Source organism: Salvelinus sp. IW2-2015, unplaced genomic scaffold (assembly GCF_002910315.2).
Source record: "Salvelinus sp. IW2-2015 unplaced genomic scaffold, ASM291031v2 Un_scaffold820, whole genome shotgun sequence".
Taxonomy (NCBI): domain Eukaryota; kingdom Metazoa; phylum Chordata; class Actinopteri; order Salmoniformes; family Salmonidae; genus Salvelinus; species Salvelinus sp. IW2-2015.
This window is the reverse complement of record NW_019942622.1, coordinates 30,512-51,274: the sequence shown is the minus strand read 5'-3', so window position 1 is coordinate 51,274 and position 20,763 is coordinate 30,512. Positions and strand designations below refer to the sequence as shown.

General features: G+C 43.0%; 1 protein-coding gene across 1 annotated transcript in view; it reads right to left on the bottom strand.

Moving 5' to 3' along the window:
* LOC112068987 (retinal homeobox protein Rx1-like) overlaps positions 1 to 7,079 on the bottom strand; it is a 16,356-nt gene extending 9,277 nt beyond the window's left edge. Inside the window, exons 1-3 of the mRNA XM_024136236.2 lie at positions 6,859 to 7,079; positions 5,119 to 5,578; positions 1,383 to 1,639 (exon numbers count right to left, since the gene is read on the bottom strand). Coding sequence (XP_023992004.1) covers positions 1,383 to 1,639; positions 5,119 to 5,413 — 552 coding nt within the window. The 5' untranslated portion in view covers positions 5,414 to 5,578; positions 6,859 to 7,079. The remainder of the gene's footprint in view (positions 1 to 1,382; positions 1,640 to 5,118; positions 5,579 to 6,858) is intronic.
* Positions 7,080 to 20,763: the final 13,684 nt, after the last annotated feature.

Sequence of the window (20,763 nt, the reverse complement as noted above, 5' to 3'; positions counted from 1 at the left end):
AGTTAATTAGTGTAGTAGTAGTAACTTAGTAGGGATAGTAGTAATAACTTTTAGTAGTAGTAGTAGTAAGTAGTAGTAGTCAGTAGTAGTAGTAGTAGTAAGTAGTAACTTTAGAGTAGTACAGTTAGTAGTGTCAGTAGTTACTTTAGTAGTATAAGTTAGTATTATAAGTAGTAGAACTAGTAGTAGTAGTAGTAGTAGTGAGTAACTTTAGATAGTGGTAGTAGGTTAGACTTTAGGAGTAAGTAGTATAGTAGTAGTAGTAGTATAGTAGTGTAGGTAAACTTAGTAGTAGTAGTAGAGTAGTAGTATAGTAGTAGTAGTAGTAGTAGTCTAGTAGTTGTATAAACTTGTAGTAGTAGTAGTTGTAGTAGTGAGTAGCAGTTAACTAGTAGTAGTAGTAGTAGCTAGTAGTTAGTAGTAGTAGTAGTAGTAACTTTAGTAGTAGTTAGTAGTAGTAGTAACTTACTTAGTAGTAGTAGTAGTAGTTAGTAGTGGTAGTAGTACCTTTAAGTAGTAGTAGTAGTAGTAGTAGTAGTAACTTTAGTAGTAGTAAGTAGTAGTAGTAGTAGACTTTAGTGTAGTAGTAACTTAGTACAGTATAGTTAGTAGTAGTAGTAGTAGTATAGTAGTAGTTGTACAGTATTTAGTAGTAGTAGTAGTAGTAACTTTAGTAGTATAGTAGTTGTAGTACTTTTAGTAGTTAGGTAGTAGAGTAGTAGGTAGTAAATAGTAGTAGTAGTAAGTAGTAACTTTAGTAGTAGGTAGTAGTAGTAGTAACTTAGTAGTATAGTAGTGTAGTAACTGTTTAGTAGTTAGTAGTTAGTAGTAGTAGACTTTAGTAGTTAGTAGTAGTAGTAGTGGTAGTAGTACCTAGTTAGTATAGTAGTATAGTAGTGATAGTAGTAACTTGGAGTAGTAGTAAATAGTAGTAGTATAACTTTTAGTAGTAGTAGTAGTAGTGTAGTAGACTTATAGTTCAGTAGTATAGTAGTAACTTTGTAGTAGTAGTAGTAGTAGTAGTTAGTAGTACCTTTTAGTAGTATAGTAGGTTAGTAACTTTAGTAGTTAGTATTAGTAGTAGTAACTTTAGTAGGTAGTAGGCAGTGTTGGTAGTAGTACCTAGTGCTTGCTGTTTGGGGTTTTAGGCTGGGTTTCTGTATAGCACTCTGTGACATCGGCTGATGTAAAAAGGGCTTTATTAATACATTTGATTGATTGATTGATTGATTGATAGTATAGTSATAGTAGACAGCAGGAGGCTCCARACCTGGACAGTATTATTAATGTATTGTACTAGATAGGCAAAGGCAACAGTACATACAATATAATTAGTACTCGTTAATTGGTACTGGTAGTAGTAGTAGCCGGATGTGCCATACCTGTACGCGGACCTCTGGGAGGTTAACCTTCATGGCCAGCTCTTCTCTGCTGTAGACGTCGGGGTAGTGGGACTTCTCAAAGGCCCGCTCCAGCTCATGGAGTTGGTAGGTGGTGAAGGTGGTGCGGTTACGGCGGTGCTTCTTCTTGGGGTGGTCTTCCTCTGGGGGCTCAGGTGACTTCCCCCTGTCGGTGTCCAAACCCCTCTGGAGGTCCCCCAGGTCCCCATCACACGTATCACTGGAGAAAAGGCCCGACTCTGCAGGTAAACAGTAGAAGAGGATGTTTGTCATGAGCCTTTCTGTTAATCCGGCAGTGCCAGTTCTACTTACTGTACCAAACGTGAACATTCCATGTTTAAAGAAAGGCCTCTCTTTAACATGGTTAGAAAGGTGGACTATATGCTATTTTGTTTCCCTTTAGTGTAAATGGTGTAAGGTATTGAATATACAGTGTATTTCAGCACTAGCATGCTACTTAAGATATACCGTTGAAGTRGGAAGTTTACATACACCTTAACCAAATAKATTTTAACTCAGTTTTTCACAATTCCTGACATTTAATCCTAGTAAAGGTTAGGATCACCACTTTATTTTAAGAATGTGAAATGTCAGAATAATAGTAGAGAGAATGATTTATTTAATATTTTATTTCTTTCATCACATTCCCAGTGGGTCAGAAGTTTACATACACTCAKATAGTATTTGGTAGCATTGCCTTTAAATTGTTTAACTTGGGTCAAACATTTTGGGTAGCCTTCCACAAGCTTCCCACAATAAGTTGGGTGAATTTTAGCCCATTCCTCCTGACAGAGCTGGTGTAACTGAGTCAGGTTTGTAGGCCTCCTTGCTCGCACACGCTTTTTCAGTTCTGCCCAACATATTTTTTGTACGATTGAGTCAGGGCTTTTGATGGCCACTCCAATACCTTGACTTTGTTGTCTTAACATTTTGCCACAACTTTGGAAGTATGCTTGGGTCATTGTCCATTTGAAAGACCATTTGCGACCAAGCTTTATCTTCCTGATGATGTCTTGAGATGTCGCTCAATATATCCACACAATTTCCTACCTCATGATGCCATCTAATTTGTGAAGTGCACCAGTCCCTCTGCAGCAAAGCACCCCCACAACATGATGCTGCACCCCGTTCTTCACGGTTGGATGTGTGTTCTTCGGCTTGCAAGCATCCCCCTTTTTCCTCCAAACATAACAATGGTCATTATGGCCAAACAGTTTATTTTGTTTCATCAGACCAGAGGACATTTCTCCCAAAAGTACGATCTTTGTCCCCATGTGCAGTTGCCAACCGTAGTCTGGCTTTTTTATGCGCGGTTTTGAGCAGTGGCTTCTTCCTTGCTGACGGCCTTTTAGGTTATGTCGATTTAAGGACTCGTCTTTACTGTGGATATAGATACTTGTGTACTGTTTCTCCAGCATCTTCACAATGTCCTTTGCTGTTGTTCTGTGATTGATTTCCTTTTCGCACAAAAGTACATTCAATTTTAGAGGACAGAACGCGTCTCCTTCCTGAGCGGTTATCACACTGCATGGTCCCATGGTGTTTATACTTCGTACTATTGTTTGTTACAGATGAACGTGGGTACCTTCAGACGTTTGGAAATTGTTCCAAAAGATGAACCAGACTTGTGAGGTCTACAATTGTTTATGAGGCCTTGCTGATTTTTTTGATTTTCCCATGATGTGAAGCAAAGAGGCGCTGGATTGAAGGTAGGCCTGAAATATATCCACAGGTACACCTCCAATTGACTCAACTGATGTCAATTAGTCTATCAGAAACTTCTAAAGCCATGACATCATTCTGGAATTTTCCAAGCTGTTTAAAACACAGTCAACTTAGTGTATGTAAACTTCTGACCAACTGGAATGTGATACAGTGAATTATAAGTGAAATATTATTTGCTGTAAACAATTGTTGGAAAAAATACTGGTGTCATGCACAAAGTAGATGTCCTAACCGACTTGCCATAAACTATAGTTGTTTACAATAAATGTGTGGAGCGTTGTAAAACAAGTTTTAATGACTCCAACCTAATGTATGTAAACTTTCGACTTCAACTGTATATTGCAACAGAGCCTAAAGGCAATGCAAGCTGCAGGCCTCTTCTCTCTCGGCCGGTGATGTCAATACTTCACTGCATTCCTCAGGCCCAGTAATCCCATGCCGACAGATGCCACCTGTTAAACCCGAGTCCCCGTGTGCCCTAGGCTGGCCAGTTCTAATCTACACAAAGACTTTACTTGGCTTCTCTCACTCACCCAAGTACCAGATCTAATTTGTTAAGAAAACAGGATGAGGTTGAAGCCCCACTCACATGGTTACGGATGGTAAGATCCCATCAGAGTTGAATATCATTAATCCAAATCAATTGAGGCTCAATTGAGATATCATCAGATCATTGGCTCGGTAACAAGCGTGCGAAGGAGGCAGCAGAAGTGGTTCCTTAATTCACATATGATGTAATGATCATGTGATAGATAATTGTTATGTCATGCCAGTATTGTTCTGGGAGAAATACTCAGTACAACAAGTATAAAAGTAGCTAGAAATGTCAAGTCCAGCATTGTGGTTGTACTGTAGTGTTCTAGTCTCTGAATCTTCGCCAAAAATAAGAACCTGAGCATAGTGCTGCTTCAACTATCCCAGCCTTTCCTCCTGGAATTGATACCACAGTGTGCTTTCAACTGTCCTGCCTTTCCTCCTGGATGAGTTACCACAGTGTGCTTTCAACTGTCCCTGCCTTTCCTCCTGGATGAGGTTACCACAGTGTGCTTTCAACTGTCCCTGCCTTTCCTCCTGGATGAGGTTACCACAGTGTGCTTTCAACTGCCCTCCTTCCTCCTGATGAGGTTACCACAGTGTGCTTTCAACTGTCCCGGCCTTTCCTCCTGGATGAGGTTACCACAGTGTGCTTTCAACTATCCCTCCTTTCCTCCTGATGAGGTTACCACAGTTTGCTTTCAACTGTCCCTGCTCTTCCTCCTGGATGAGGTTACCACAGTGTGCTTTCAACTGTCCCTGCCTTTCCTCCGATGAGGTTACCACAGTGTGCTTTCAACTATCCCTGCCTTTCCTCCATGAGGTTACCACAGTGTGCTTTCAACCCCTGCCTTTCCTCCTGGATGAGGTTACCACAGTGTGCTTTCAACTGTCCCTGCCTTTCCCTCCTGGATGAGGTTACCACAGTGTGCTTTCAACTATCCCGTGCCTTTCCTCCTGATGAGGTTACCACCAGTTGACACAACTGTCCCTGCCTTTCCTCCTGGATGAGGTTACCACAGTGTGCTTTCAACTGTCCCTGGACTATGCCTTTCCTCCTGGTTGAGGTTATCTAAGCAAACATTATGACTACTTCTTCGACTGGAGAAAAGGGAAAGTCTTTACTGTTCCAACTATTGTTTTCCAATCTGTGACCAACATATATTCCCCATTCCCCATTACCCCCCCCCGCCCCCCATGTCATTGTCCTTGTGCTATTATAGTTTGTCTCTCGTGGCACGTCAGATATCACATCATTATCACATCAATATCACATCATTATCACATCAATATCACATCATTATCACATCAATATCACATCATTATRACATAAATATCACATCATTATCACGTCAATATCACATCAGTATCACATCAACGAAAATTGACATAAGTCTCTGAATATGTGACTTAAATGATGTAATAAATGCAGTCAATCAATTAAAACCAGCGTACTGACCCTGGAAGTCAGAGTGCTGTGTGCTGTCCCCCAGGCTGGCCAGCTGTCCGTAGGGGTCTGACTTGACCTGCTTCCCCTGGTGGTCCTCCAGGCCCTCAGGGGCCACATTATGGGCCCCCACGTCCCCCACAGGGGTCAGCAGAGGGTCCTGGTCCTTACTGAAGCCCAAGATCACATCGATGCTGTGGACCCGGCCTCCTCCGCTAGACCCTCCTCCCTTCACCATGTCATGGTAGTTGTCTGGTGACAGGCAGCCGTCGTCKACCATTCCCAAGGTATCCATTGACAAATGCATCCAGAGGAACTCTTCCTACTGCTGAGGGGCTACCCTCAGATATAGTTGGACACGTGACAGACAGACAGACAGCAGTACAGGTTGTCATTTGTCACATAGGGATTATATCAAGAGAGAGCAAGCCAGAGCAGAATTGGAGATCGTGTCCTTGGATTTCCTGTCAGTCTGCAAAACAGAGTTTGGAGAGTTAGACATGTTGGTATCATCGTCACCCTACTTGCTGAACTGACAGTTTGGTTGTGAATTTGCATATATGCCTCTGCATATTCATATGCCACTTGTTAATATTGTGCATATGCAATGATATAATGGTTAGAATGTTACTTCAGTAACAAGCCCTTTAATTGGAAAACTGTGGACATTTTTCTTTGATTTGCATAATTCACATCTGAAATTCCTGGCCATTCTTCATTCTTTATGATCCATGCACGACTGAAAGAAAACAAACCTGAACTTTTTTCTGTATTGTTTTCATGCAAAAGTTATTTTTCAGCAGAATATTTTTACTTAAGGGTCAAAATCTGACTCATGCATCAGTAAAGAATTGTGTTTTTTTWAATGAAAAAGCATATATTGATATATGTAATTTATTTAAATAAATATGTTTAAAAACAACACACATTTTCTGGTTAGTTAATAAAAAAGTATGATCTGAAATTATGAACAGGTGTTTATTTTATTTTATTTTTTTAACAAGGCAAGTCAGTTAAGAACAGATTCTTATTTTACAATGACGGTCCATCCCAGCCAAACCCTCCCCCAACCAGACGACGCTGGGCCAATTGTGCGCCGCCCTATGAGACTCCTGAACACGGACGGTTGTGATATTGCCCAGAATCGAACCAGGGTCTGTAGCAATTCCTCTATCACTGAGATGCAGTGCCTTAGACCTCTGTGCCACTCGGGCTATAATCATATGTTATAGCTAGCTACATTTATCGGCAAAACGGATATAAAATTAGATGGTACAATACATTATATTTTATATTTTGGTCTATGAATAAATATGATAGTTAATTCCACCCCCAAAATGTATTTGACAGTTTTTAAAGATTGTAGGACAAGCAATTTTTTATTTAACTAGGCAAGTCAGTTAAGAACAAATTCTTATTTACAATGACGTTCTAGGAACAGTGGGTTAACTGCCTTGTTCAGTGGCAGAATGACAGATTTTTACCTTGTCAGCTCGGGGATTCAATCTAGCGAACCTTTCAGTTACTGGCCTAACGCTCTAACCACTAGGCTACCTGCCGCTCCACGACATATGCATTCAGATAAAGTAATCCTTATGAAATTGGAAAAACATTACGGCAATTAAATAAAATTAAGAAATATCTTAACAATAATGGTATCTTCAACAACAAGTAGTTGTAACCAAGTAGTAATACTACTATCAAGTCAAAATAAACAGCAATATCACCAGCGACATTTATAAATGTACTTACCTCTATACAGGTAGCTTAGTTATAGTACACGCATCCTCTTCCAGTGCTTAGCCGTGAGTTGTGGTTCCTCTGTCTGACAAGTTGCAAAATGACAGCGGATGGGAGTTCCGTTAGCTGTGTACCTGCTCCTCCCAACCTCCCCGGATAAAGTCCTTCAAAGTCTTCAACGATAACTACTAAGTAGGAACGCTCAATGGAGTTCCTCCCCTCTGGCTATACCCGCTGTCTGTTTCACTGTTCAGTAGATACTGAGGGAAACCAAAGTATTTAAGAGGTTTATTAATTGGAATCCTTCCCCTTTAAGAATGATTGGCAGTTGTTTTCTGGTCAAGTAATTGCTGCAAAATGTGGCCTGTATTCAGACCACAGAGGGAGGCCTCGGCTAATGAAGGCTTTGACAAAACTTTCTTTCAGAAAATCTATTGTTTAAAAGATAATGGTTCTTGTAATCCCTTCATTACACACAATATATGAGAGAATATACAGAGATGTAGTATGCTTTGGCTGGACACAAACTGGCCTGTACAGGAAAGACATGAAGCAAATGTATTCTAATAAACCCTTGTTTTAGCGCTTGTGGATTGTGAAAAGAAAGCTAGGATATAAGAGAAATGAACAATGACTATGTATACATGTGTATTTATAAATGTATATTTCCTTGAAAATGATTATACTCTGAGTACGGCCCGTGTCATGTAAACACTATATAAATATATCATTTTTAAAGGAACCTGGAATAAATTAAGTCAAAGGTTAGCTTTTTCAACTTAAAAATAAATACACCATTGATGTAAAATGTTAAGCTTTAAAAGCTTAAAACAATGTATGGAAAATTGTGTTACCTAGAGTTATTAGCTCACTTAGCACGACATAAGTCAGTGTTAAGTTAACATCAGTAATGAACTTAATTATCTTAAGTTCATGGCACCAAAGTAACATTATACATGTATAAGAAACATGACACCTCTCTATCACTTCTCACACTCTATTCCGAGGGTAGGCTCTTGATTTTGGCACAGCTTTTCTGAACCCTGATATGGCTTGCTTCCATTATGGTTTCTATAAATTGGCTTTATTCTGCTGTAGCCAGGCTGGTTTGTTTGAACATGACCAGGATAGAGTTGCTCAGCCCTTGTTTTGAGTACTTGTGAATTTTGAAAAGAATGTTAGAWTATAAGAGAAATGAGCAATGCCTGCTTGCATTTACTTCCACACTAATAATTATATATTATATCGAATACGGCAATACTCTGACTAAGGCAAGAGTAATTTAAACAACATTTTGTTGCTTTTTTATACAGTACCAGTCAAAAGTTTGAACACACCTACTCATTCAAGGGTGTTTCTTTATTTTTTTACTATTTTCTACATTGTAGAATAATAGTCAAGACATCAAAACTATGAAATAACACATATGGAATCATGTASTAACCAAAAAAGTAAAAAACAAATCAAAATATATTTCACATGTGAGATTCTTCAAAGTAGCCACCCTTTGCCTTATAGTACGCATATGTACATAGTTATATTTTAAAAAAAACAGAGTTACTTTGCTAATGTAACATGTGAAGTTGTATGAGCTTGTATTTTATTGTATGGAATATTATTACCTAGCTTTGTTAGCTAAATTTCCTGAGTTGAGACGAAATAAGTCAGTGTTAAGTTAGCATCATTAGGTTATATTTAGCATCAGTAACTTGTATTTGGGATCATAACTATGTAAGTAAATAGCAATGTAAATACTAGCTATGTGTGTAAGCAAATAACAGTTCATATATTTTAATAACAATACATATATTTTAATTACAATGTATATACTTATCTTGACCACCAATGCCGTCCCAACACAGTCAGGTGGCATGTAATAATGTAATTTCACCATAGTAACCCASTTTTGGCCTCCCAGCCCTGGTACCTTGTCAAAGGTGGAATGGGCTGGACCTTTATTGCTCCTAAGGCCTATCTCCTTCTGGCCCCGGCTATGAGTTTCCCTGCAGCCAGCTGGCTGGCCTAAGGCTGAGGAAGCMAAGTGTCACAAAGATCAACCCTCACCTTAATGAGCCTAAGGACTTCACCAGAGATTTGCTCTTATGTCATCTATCCAAATATATGTTTAAGACGTTCAAAACAGAACATCCAGCATGGAGAAACACACAGGATCATGTGAAATGTGTATKCCTATGCCTGACCACTGCAATTTCATGTTTTGGTAAAGAAAGGTATATTTCTGACAACTCTCCTGATGCTGTATGTTTACGGTTGATCTCAAACCCTAAACCTCAACTAAATCTTGCAATAAATAATGTGGAAATTGAGCAAGTTGAGGTGTCTAAACTGCTTGGAGTGTAAGTTTCTGGGTGTAGCTGGTGCAGAGGAGTCAGGTGCAGGACAGCAGAGATGAGTAACACAATGAACTTTACTCAAAATTTCCAAATACATGAAGTAATACCAAGCCCACAAACATCGGACCGAACATACAAAAAACAATCACTCACAAAAACCATGGGGAAAACAGAGGGTTAAATAATGAACATGTAATTGGGGAATTGAAACCAGGTGTGTAAAACAAAGACAAAACAAATGGAAAATTAAAAGTGGATCGGCGATGGCTAGAAGGCCYGTGACGTCGACTGCCGAACGCCGCCCGAACAAGAAGAGGGACCGACTTCGGSGGAAGTCGTGACATGGAGTAGTCCTGGATTTTAAACGGRCATGGTCAAAACAGTAGCTAAGATGGGGAGAAGTCGTGACAGTACCCCCCGCTGACACGCAGCTCCAGCAGCACGTTGACACCAACCTCGGGGACGACCCGGAGGACGAGGCGCAGGGCGATCCGGATGGAGACGGTGGAAAWCCCGCAGCAACGAAGGGTCCAAAACGTCCTCCACCGGCACCCAGCATCTCTCCTCCGGACCGTACCCCTCCCACTCCACGAGGTACTGAKYGCCCCTCGCCCGACGCCTCGGGTCCAGTATGGCTCGAACAGCATACGCCGGGGCCCCRTCGATGTCCAGAGGGACCTCCCGCAACTCAGACTCCTGGAGTGGACCAGCCACCACCGGCCTGAGGAGAGACACATGGAACGAGGGGTTAATACGGTAATCTGGGGGAAGTTGTAACCTGTAGCAAACCTCGTTCAGTCTCCTCAGGACTTTGAATGGCCCCACAAAACGCGGGCCCAGCTTTCGGCAGGGCAGGTGGAGGGGCAGGTGGAGGGTCGAGAGCCAGACCCGGGCACCGGGGCCTCACTGCGGTGGCGATCGGRGCTCACCTTCTGACGTCTCACGGCCCGTTGCAGGTGCACATGAGCGGCGTCCCAGGTCTCCTCCGAGCGCTTAAACCATTCGTCCACCGCAGGAGCCTCGATCRGGCTCTGATGCCAAGGTTCCAGAACCGGCTGATACCCCAGTACGCACTGGAAGGGGGAGAGGTTAGTMGAGGAGTCGCGGAGCYAGTTTTGGGCCATCTCTGCCCAGGGGATGAACGCCGCCCACTCCCCCGGCCGGTCCTGGCAATAAGACCGCAGAAACCTACCCACATCCTGGTTTACTCTCTCCACCTGCCCGTTACTCTCGGGGTGAAAGCCCGGCTGACCGAGACKCGCAGACGTTCCATGAACGCCCTCCAGACCCTTGACGTGAACTGGGGACCTCGATCAGACACGATATCCTCAGGCACCCCGTAGTGCCYGAAGACGTGTGTAAACAGGGCCTCCGCAYTCTGTAGGGCTGTAGGGAGACCGGGCAAAGGAAGGAGACGGCAGGACTTAGAGAACCAATCCACAACGACCAGGATCGTGGTGTTACCCTGTGAGGGAGGAAGATCCGCGGGGAAATCCACCGATAGGTGCGACCACGGCCGTTGTGGAACGGGTAASGGCTGTAACTTCCCTCTGGGCAAGTGCCTAGGGGCCTAGCACTGGGCGCACAACTAGCAGGAGGAAACATAAARCCTCACGTCCTTGGCCAAGGTGGACCACCAGTACRTCCCACAAAGACAGCGCACCGTCCGACCAATGCCAGGATGACCAGAGGAGGGTGACGTGTGGCCCAATAGACCAAATGGTCGCGGACAGCAGATGGAACGTACAGACGCCCAGCTGGACACTGGGAGGGAGTGGGCTCTGTAGGTAACGCCCACTCGATGTCCGCGTCCAGCTCCCACACCACCGGTGCCACCAGGCAAGAGGCCGGAAGTATGGGAGTGTGATTCATGGACCGCTCCTCTGTGTCATACATCTGGGACAGTGCGTCTGCCTTAGCGTTCTGGAAGCCTGGTCTGTAGGACAGGGTGAAAACAAAATGTTTAAAGAACATGGCCCACCTTGCCTGGCGAGGGTTCAGTCTCCTTGCCGCCCGGATGTACTCCAGATTGCGGTGGTCAGTCCAGATGAGAAAAGGGTGTTTAGCCCCCTCAAGCCAATGTCTCCACGCCTTCAGAGCCTTGACAACAGCCAACAGCTCCCGGCCCCCCACATCATAGTTTTGCTCCGCCAGGCTGAGCTTCTTCGAAAGAATGCACAGGGGCGGAGCTTTGGTGGCGTACCCYAGCGCTGAGAGAGCACGGCTCCTATCCCAGCCTCGGACGCGTCCACCTCCACTATGAACGCCAAAGAGGGATCCGGATGAGCCAGCATGGGAGCCGAGGTAAACAGAGCCTTCAGGTGACCAAAAGCCCTGTCCGCCTCAGCCYACCACTGCAGTCGCACCGGTCCCCCCTTCAGCAGTAAGGTAATGTGAGCCGCTACCTGACCAAAGCCCCGGATAAACCTCCGGTAGTAGTTGGCAAACCCTAGAAACCGCTGCACTTCCTTTACCGTGGTGGGAGTCGGCCAATTATGCACGGCTGAAATGCGATCACTCTCCYTCTCCACCCCTGAAGTGGAAATGCGGTACCCTAGGAAGGAGACGGACTGTTGGAAGAACAGACATTTCTCAGCCTTGACGTACAGGTCAAGTTCCAACAGTCAACCAAGCACCCTGCGCACCAGGGACACATGCACGACGTGTGTAGCGAAGTATATCAGAATGTCATTGATATACACCACTACACCCAGCCCATGCAGGTCCCAGAAAATCTCGTCTACAKATGCTTGGAAGACTGATGGAGCATTCATCAACACGTACGGCATGACAAGGTACTCATAGTGCCCTGAGGTGGTACTAAATGKCGTCTTCCACTCGTCCCCCTCGCGGATACACACCAGGTTGTAAGCTCTCTTGAGATCCAGTTTTGTGAAGAAGCGCGCCCCGTGCATTGACTCTATCGCACTGGCTATGAGAGCAGCGGGTAGCTGTACCTCACAGTGATTTGGRTGATACCCCGATAATGCACGGGCGCAGACCTCCATCCTTCTTCTTCACTAAAAAGAAACTCAAGGAGGCAGGTGAAGTGGAGGYCCYAATGTACCCCTGCCCCAGGGATTCGGAGACATATGTTTCCATAGRCGCCGTCTCCTCCTGTGACAGGGGATACACGTGACTCCTTGAAAGTGCTACGTCTACSAGGAGATTTATCGCACAATCCCCCCGTCGATGAGGTGTTGATTGAGTCGRCTTTTTCTTACAGAAGGCGAGAGCCAAATCAGCACATTCAGAGCATGGTGGAGATCTGGTCTGGACTTTCCACCGTAGTAGKACCGATGGAAACCCGTAAACACCTCCCCGAGCACTTTCGTGACCACCCCTTGAGAYCCCTCTGTTGCCACGAAATAGTGGGGTCATGACAGGCCAACCAGGGTAGGCCCAGCACCACGGGAAARGCAGYAGAATCAATAAGGATAAAACAAATTCTCTCCTTGTGACCCTCCTGCGTAACCATGCCCAGTGGAGCYGTGGCCTCCTTAATTAGCCCTGACCCTAATGGTTGACTATCTAGGGCATGCACGGTGAAGGYCATATCAACAGGAACAATGGGGATCCCTAAATTATGGGCAAATGCTCTGTCAATAAAATTCCCAGCTGCGCCTGAATCTACGAGCGCCTTATGCTGGGAATGCGGGGAAAACTGAAAATTGATAAACAAAAACARGTGAGCAACAGGGGGCTCTGAGTGAGCCTGGTGCCGACTCACCTGGGGTGACACGAGAGTGACCTGCCTGCCGCCTCGACTCCCAGAAGAACCTTCCCTGCACCGACCAGCAGTGTGCCCTCTGCGGCCACAGATGGTACAGGGAACGGCCCCTCCTCCGGTCGCCCTAAGCGCAGCACATCCCAGCTCCATGGGCGTCGGAGCGGAGGTGCTGGGGGATGGAACTGACAGGCCCCGATCCGGACGTCCGCGGGTAGCCAGCAGGTTATCCAGCCGGATGGACAGGTCCACCAGCTGGTCAAACGTAAGAGTGGTGTCCCTGCAGSCCAACTCCCGACGGACGTCCTCGCACAGACTGCACCGGTAGTGATCGATCAGGGCCCGGTCGTTCCATCCCGAGCTGGCGGCCAGGTTCCGGAAGTCCAAGGCAAACTCCTGTGCGCTRRTCGTCCCCTGCCTCAAGTGGAACAGACGTTCGGGCAGTTTTCGACCACCCGCCTGAGGGTAGAGCGGCGGGTGAACGCCGCGCAATTGTCCGACACCGCTTCTCCTTCCCCCCATACGGCGTTGGCCCACTCCAGGGCTCTCCCTGAGAGACAGGAGACGAGGGCGGACATGCTCTCACGTCCCGACGGAGCCGGGTGGACGGTCGCCAGGTAGAGTTCCAGCTGTAGTAGGAACCCCTGGCAACCGGCAGCCGTCCCATCATACTCCCTCGYGAGCGAGCCGAATCCCCCTGGGACCGGGTGAAGGAGGGGTGAACGGTGGTGCCTGTTGTAGTGGTGCTGGTGGAGGCGCTGGCAGAACTCCTCCTCTCTCCCATCGGTCCATCGCCTGCAGCACGCGATCCATGGCGGTGCCGAGATGTTGCAACATGGTCGCATGCTGCTGGACACACTCCTCGACCGCCAAAGGGGGTTGTCTGCTCCTGCTGACTCCATTTTTGGGTGAGTGATTCTGTAAGGTTCTGGGTGTAGCTGGTGCAGAGGAGTCAGGCGCAGGACAGCAGAGATGAGTAACACAATGAACTTTACTCAAAATGTCCAAATACATYGAAGTAATACCAAGCTCACAAACATCGGACCGAACTTACAAAAAAACAATCACTCACAAAAACCATGGGGAAAACAGAGGGTTAAATAATGAACATGTAATTGGGGAATTGAAACCAGGTGTGTAAAACAAAGACAAAACAAATGGAAAATGAAAAGTGGATCGGCGATGGCTAGAAGGCCGGTGACGTCGACCGCCGAACGCCGTCCGAACAAGAAGAGGGACCTACTTTGGCGGAAGTTGTGACATGGAGTAGCCCTGGATTTTAAACTGTCATGGTCAAAACAGTAGCTAAGATGGGGAGAAGTCTGTCCATACCTTCTTAACAGCACTATCATCAAGGTAGGTCCTTCAGGCCCTAGTTTTTTCGCACTTGGARTACTGTTCAGTCAGTTGCCACAAAAAGAGATTTAGGAAAATTTCAATTGGCTCAGAACAGGGCAGCCCGACAGGCCCTTGGATGTACACAGAGAGCTAATATTAATAATATTAATGTCAATCTCTCCTGGCTCAAAGTGGAGGAGAGATTAACTTAATCACTAGTTGTATTTATGAGAGATATTGACATGTTGAATGCACCGAGCTGTCTGTTTGAACTACTGGCACACAGCTCAGACACCCATGCATACCCCACAAGACATGCCACAAGAGGTCTCTTCACAGTCCCTAAGTCCAGAACAGACTATGGGAGGCACGCAGTACTACATAYAGCCATGYCTACATGGAACTCTATTCCACATCAAGTAACTGATGCAATCAGTAAAATAAGATTWWAAAAATAGATAAAAATACACCTTACGGAACAGCGGGGACTGTGACGCAACAGAAACATAGGAACAGACACATGCATACACACACACGATAACATATGCACTATAAACACACGTACACATGGATTTAGTACTGTAGATATGTGGTAGTTGTGGAGTAGGGYCCTGAGGGCACARAGTGTGTTGTGAAATCTGTGAATGTATTGTAATGTTTTTAAAATTATATAACTGCCTTAATTTTCCTGGACCCCAGGAAGAGTAGCTGCCTTGGCAACAGCAAATGGGGATCCATAAAAAATACAAATACAAACAGCTCTGCAATACTATGACTTTAYTCGGGGTGTAATTGAATTAGTAGACAATTAAAACAAGATACTGTTAATGTTTCAGTGATATAAAAAGTATGAATTTCTTACACGGGAGGTTACAGTATGCATGAATCAAAAATGAAATGTTGGATGGACAAATAACGTTCATTACTAGTCCTGGATGAGAGATCACGTTTGCCAGGGTCAGTCGGGGACAAGTTTCCCGGGTTTCCTAGATCCCTCTTAAGTTATTTTATTAGATTCCAGGTACTGTAAGGACYTTCAATTACACTGAATAAAAATATAAATGCAACATGTAAAGTGTGGGTCCCATGTTTCATGAGCTGAAATAAAAYATCCCAGAAATGTTTCATATGCACAACAACAAAAAAAGCTTGTTTCTCTCAAATTTTATGCACAGATTTGTTTACATCCCTGTTAGTGAGCATTTCTCCTTTGCCAAGATAATCCATCCACCTGACAGTTGTGGCATATCAAGAAGCTGATTAAACAGCATGATCATTACACAGGTGCACCTTGTGCTGGGGACAATGGCCACTCTAAAATATGCAGTTTTGTTACACAACACAATGCCACAGATGTCTCAAGTTTTGAGGGAGTGCAAATGGCATACTGACTGCTGGAATGTCCACCAGAGCTGTTGCCAGAGAATTGAATGTTCATTTCTCTACCATAAGCCACCTCCAACGTCCTTTTTGAGAATTTAGCAGTACGTCCATCTGGCCTCACAAKCGCAGACCACGTGTATGGCGTTGTGTGGGAGAGTCGTTTGCTGATGTCAACGTTGTGAACAGAGTGCCCCATGGTGATGGTGGGGTTATGGTACGGGCAGGCATAAGCTACGGACAACGAACACAACATTTTATTGATGGCTATTTGAATGCATAGCGATACCGTGACGAGATCCTGACGCCAATGTTTTTAAAGGTATCTGTGATAAACAGATGCATGTCTGTATTTCCAGTCATGTAAAATCCATAGATTAGYGCCTAATGAATGTATATCAATTTCCTTATTTCCTTATCTGAACTGTACCTCAGTAAAATATTTGAAATTGTTGCATTTTGTGTTTATATTTTTGTTCAGTATAATTATACCTTTGTCTCTCATGTGGCTAGCTTTGCTGATGGTAAAAGCTAGTATGTTGTCCCCATGTCCCCCCTCATCCTGACACCCCGTTGACTGGCTGGGCTGGCAGGTTGACAGGGCAGTAGTAACTAGCGTTAAGCTGGGCTGGCAGGTCGACAGGGCAGGAGTAACTAGAGTTAATTAGTTGCTAATTATGTAATCAATCCAGTACAGCATTTGTAGCTAATGGGCTAAAGAGCCCGACTGAAGTTTGRACTGATACTTTGATTGCAGCGCTCTCACCAACTATGGAAGTGTAAAATCTGACCAATAAATGACATGTTTATATATTAACTTCTATTGTCCTCCAAGAGTTTCACATTTTTAAAAATTTGTTTAATTTCTTTCCCTTCTTTCAGGGGGTGGATCAGCTCCAATATTGCGGATAGATGGCTGCTTCCATCAATGTAATTGTCTACATAATTTCCAACCCCCCATATATTTTGGGGGTAAATATATCTATGTACATACATACATACACATACCAATATACATATATACTGTACATGCATACATATACCCTTTTTWATTTTTWATTTAGAATATACCTTTATTAATCCCTGCAAACGCTACCACCCCTCCCCCAATTAAAGTAAACTAATAAACAATAACACGTTATACATACTATACACATTTTACAGACACAATCTATTTTACAGTAGTTATATTTTGTTTGTTTTTAGTCCTTCCTCTATTTCTGATGTCCATCCAGTTTGATTTATATTTGTAACTGTGCTATTTCACAAAATTTCTGAACCTATGTACATTTTACAGACCCCGTATGTTTTAAATTGGTTATCTTGTTATTAGTTCCACCCTTCAGCTCCATTCAACCCCTGAAATCTATCTCTTAACACCATCCATTTTGGATTTCTATTTGCCATATATTTTTCAACTGTGCTYTGATMRTTCACAAAAGTACTGAACCTTRCTATTCTCATAGTTTCTACAGATTGTAAATGAAAGATAAACATTTTTGCTAAAATAATGATTATATTATTGATCGATTGATTATAACTTTTCAAATCCCCCAGTATTACTATCTGTAGCGTTAGTTATAGGTAAATATTGCAGTTCTTCAGCCATTCCTGGACCTGTGACCAAAAATGAGCTACATATGGACAAAACCAAAATAAATGATCTAATGACTCTGCCTCCTCGCAGCAAAATCTGCAGAGCTGGGAAGATTGTATCCCCCATATATATAACATTCTATTCGTTGCAAGAATTTAGTATAATAATTTAACTAGACAAATTGTTTGAATCCAGTTTTGTTTTGCATGTCAATTCATAAACCATGTGCCATGGAATCGGTACATTGAAAATCTCTTCCCAACTATTTTGCAATTTATATGGCACAGCAGTCAATTTTTTGGTCCTTAAATGAAATTGGTATATATTTTTATTTATCGCAATTTTCTTTAACCATTTATGTTCTTTAATACAGGGCCGACATACAAGTTCTTTACTTTTTTCCCCTTCTACTTGCCTCTTACATTTTTGTGATAATGCTGCAATTAGTTGGTTGAAATTTTGGGTAGAGCAGACATTTACATATGTCTGTGTTAGCTGCATGTGTGACATAACTCCACCAGTCCTATTTATGATATAATTTACAAAAATTATACATTCTTAAAAAGTTTTATTGAAAAATACTTTTTTTTTCTTCAAATAATTAGTATATTTGAGTTTAACCACAATATTTGTTGTATTATTTGTTCTGTCTTTTCAGGTGGACTAAACTGAAATTGCAACCAACTTTCTAAGGCTTGTTTAAAAAATAACGATATTTTGGAGATGATTTTGTTTTCAAATAACCAAAAGTGAGCAGTTGTAATCTGAATAAAGGAAAAAAGGCCATTCTTGAACATGGGGTGAGACATTTTTACTAATTTACTAGAGAACCATTTCAGATTTAAGTATAACTTTTGTATGACTGATGCCTTTAGTGAGAGGTCTAATGCTTTAAAATGTCATAATTTCTGCCCTCCGAATTCATATTCGTTATATAAATAGGCCCTTTTAATTTTGTCTGGCTTGCCATTCCAAATAAAATGTWATATTTTTTGTTCATATAATTTAAAAGGCAGGTCACTAGGTGTAGGCAAAACCATAAGCAAATAGGTAAACTGTGATATGACTAAAGAGTTAATCAGGGTGATTTTTCCACAAATAGACAGGTATTTTCCTTCCCATGGTAGCAAGATCTTATTTATTTTTGCTAAGTTTCTATTCAAATTTATTGGAGTGAGATCATTTCTTTCTTTCGTGAGATGTATACCGAGTATGTCCACATCCCCGTCAGACCTTTATTGGTAAACCACACGGTAATGTAGAAGTTGAATTTTTTAGTGATCCAATCCATAATATAGTACACTTATCATAATTTGGTTTTAATCCAGAGAGGTTAGCAAAAGTATCTAGATCCTCTATGAGTGTTACGTCCGTCGTCGGAATGAGACCAAAGTGTTCATCGTACTTTATTTAAATGAACACCAAAAACAACAAAGGGAAAACAACGAACGTAAAGTTCTGCAGGGCTATACAGCTACTGTGCAAAAACAACATCCCACAAACTAGGGTGGAAAAACAGGCTGCCTAAGTATGATTCCCAATCAGAGATAACGATAGAGAGCTGCCTCTGATTGGGAACCATACCCGGCCAACAAAGAAATAGAAAACTAGAATGCCCATCCAAATCACACCCTGACCTAACCAAATAGAGAAATAAAAAGGCTCTCTAAGGTCAGGGCYTGAAAAGAAAAGAAAACGTTAAGAAAACTTTTAAAAGAAAACGTTAATCATCAGCATACAATGACAACTTTGTTTATAAGCCACGGATTTCATTTATTGTTGGATCTAATTTTAACAGCTAACATTTCGATGGCAATAATAAATAGATATGTCGATAGTGGACAACCTTGTTTTACTCCTCTTGACAGTTTAAAACTTTCTAAGATGTAGCCATTATTTACTATTTTACACCTAGGGTTACTGTACATAATTTTAACCCATTTTATAAGAGATTCTTCAAAATTGACAGTATAGACAGTATAGACAGTATGGACAGCATAGACAGTATAGACAGCATAGACAGTATGGACAGCATAGACAGCATAGACAGTATAGACAGTATAGACAGTATAGACAGTATGGACAGTATGGACAGCATAGACAGCATAGACAGCATAGACAGTATAGACAGTATAGACAGTATAGACAGTATAGATGGACAGCATAGACAGCATAGGACAGTATAGACGACTAGACAGTGTGGACAGCATAGACATGTATAGACAGCATGGACAGTATGGACAGCATAGACAGTATAGACAGCATGGACAGTATGGACAGATAGACAGTATGGACACATGACAGTATGGACAGCATAGACAGTAGGACAGCATAACAGCATAGACAGCATAGACAGGCACTAGACAGCATAGACAGTATAGACAGTATAGACAGTATGGACAGTTGGACAGCACGGAAGCATAGACAGTATGGACAGCATAGACAGCATAGACAGTATGGACAGTATGGACAGTATGGACAGCATAGACAGTATTGGGACAGCATAGACAGTATGGAAAGTATGGACAACTGGACAGCATAGACAGTATAGACAGTATGGACAGTATGGACAGCATAGACAGTATGGACAGTATGGACAGCATAGGACAGTATGGACAGTATGGACAGCATAGACAGTATGGACAGTATGGACAGCATGGACAGCATAGACAGATGGACGTATGGACAGCATAGACAGTATGGACAGTAAGGACAGCATGGACAGCATAGACAGTATAGACAGTATGGACAGTATGGACAGCATAGACAGTATGGACAGTATGGACAGCATAGACAGTATGGACAGTATGGACAGCATAGACAGTATGGACAGTATGGACAGCATGGACAGATAGACGTATTGACAGTATGGACAGCATAGACAGTATGGACAGTATGGACAGCATAGACAGTATGGACAGTATGGACAGCATGGACAGCATAGACAGTATAGACAGTATGGACAGTATGGACAGCATAGACAGTATGGACAGTATGGACAGCATAGACAGTATGGACAGTATGGACAGCATGAAGCATAGACAGTATAGACAGATAGACAGCATAACAGTATGGACAGCATGGACAGCATGGACAGCATAGACAGCATAGACAGTATGGACAGTATGGACAGCATAGACAGCATAGACAGCATAGACAGCATAGACAGCATGGACAGCATAGACAGCATAGACAGCATAGACAGTATGGACAGCATAGGACAGCATAGACAGCATAGACAGTATAACAGTTGACAGATAACAGTATAGACATATGGACAGCAAGACAGTATAGGACAGTATAGACAGCATGGACAGCATAGACAGTATAGACAGATGGACAGTATGGACAGCATAGACCAGTATGGACAGTATGGACAGCATGGACAGCATAGACAGTATGGACAGTATGGACAGCATAGACAGTATGGACAGTATGGACAGCATAGACAGTATGACAGTGATGGACAGCAGGACAGCATAGACAGTATAGACAGCATAGACAGTATGGACAGCATGGAC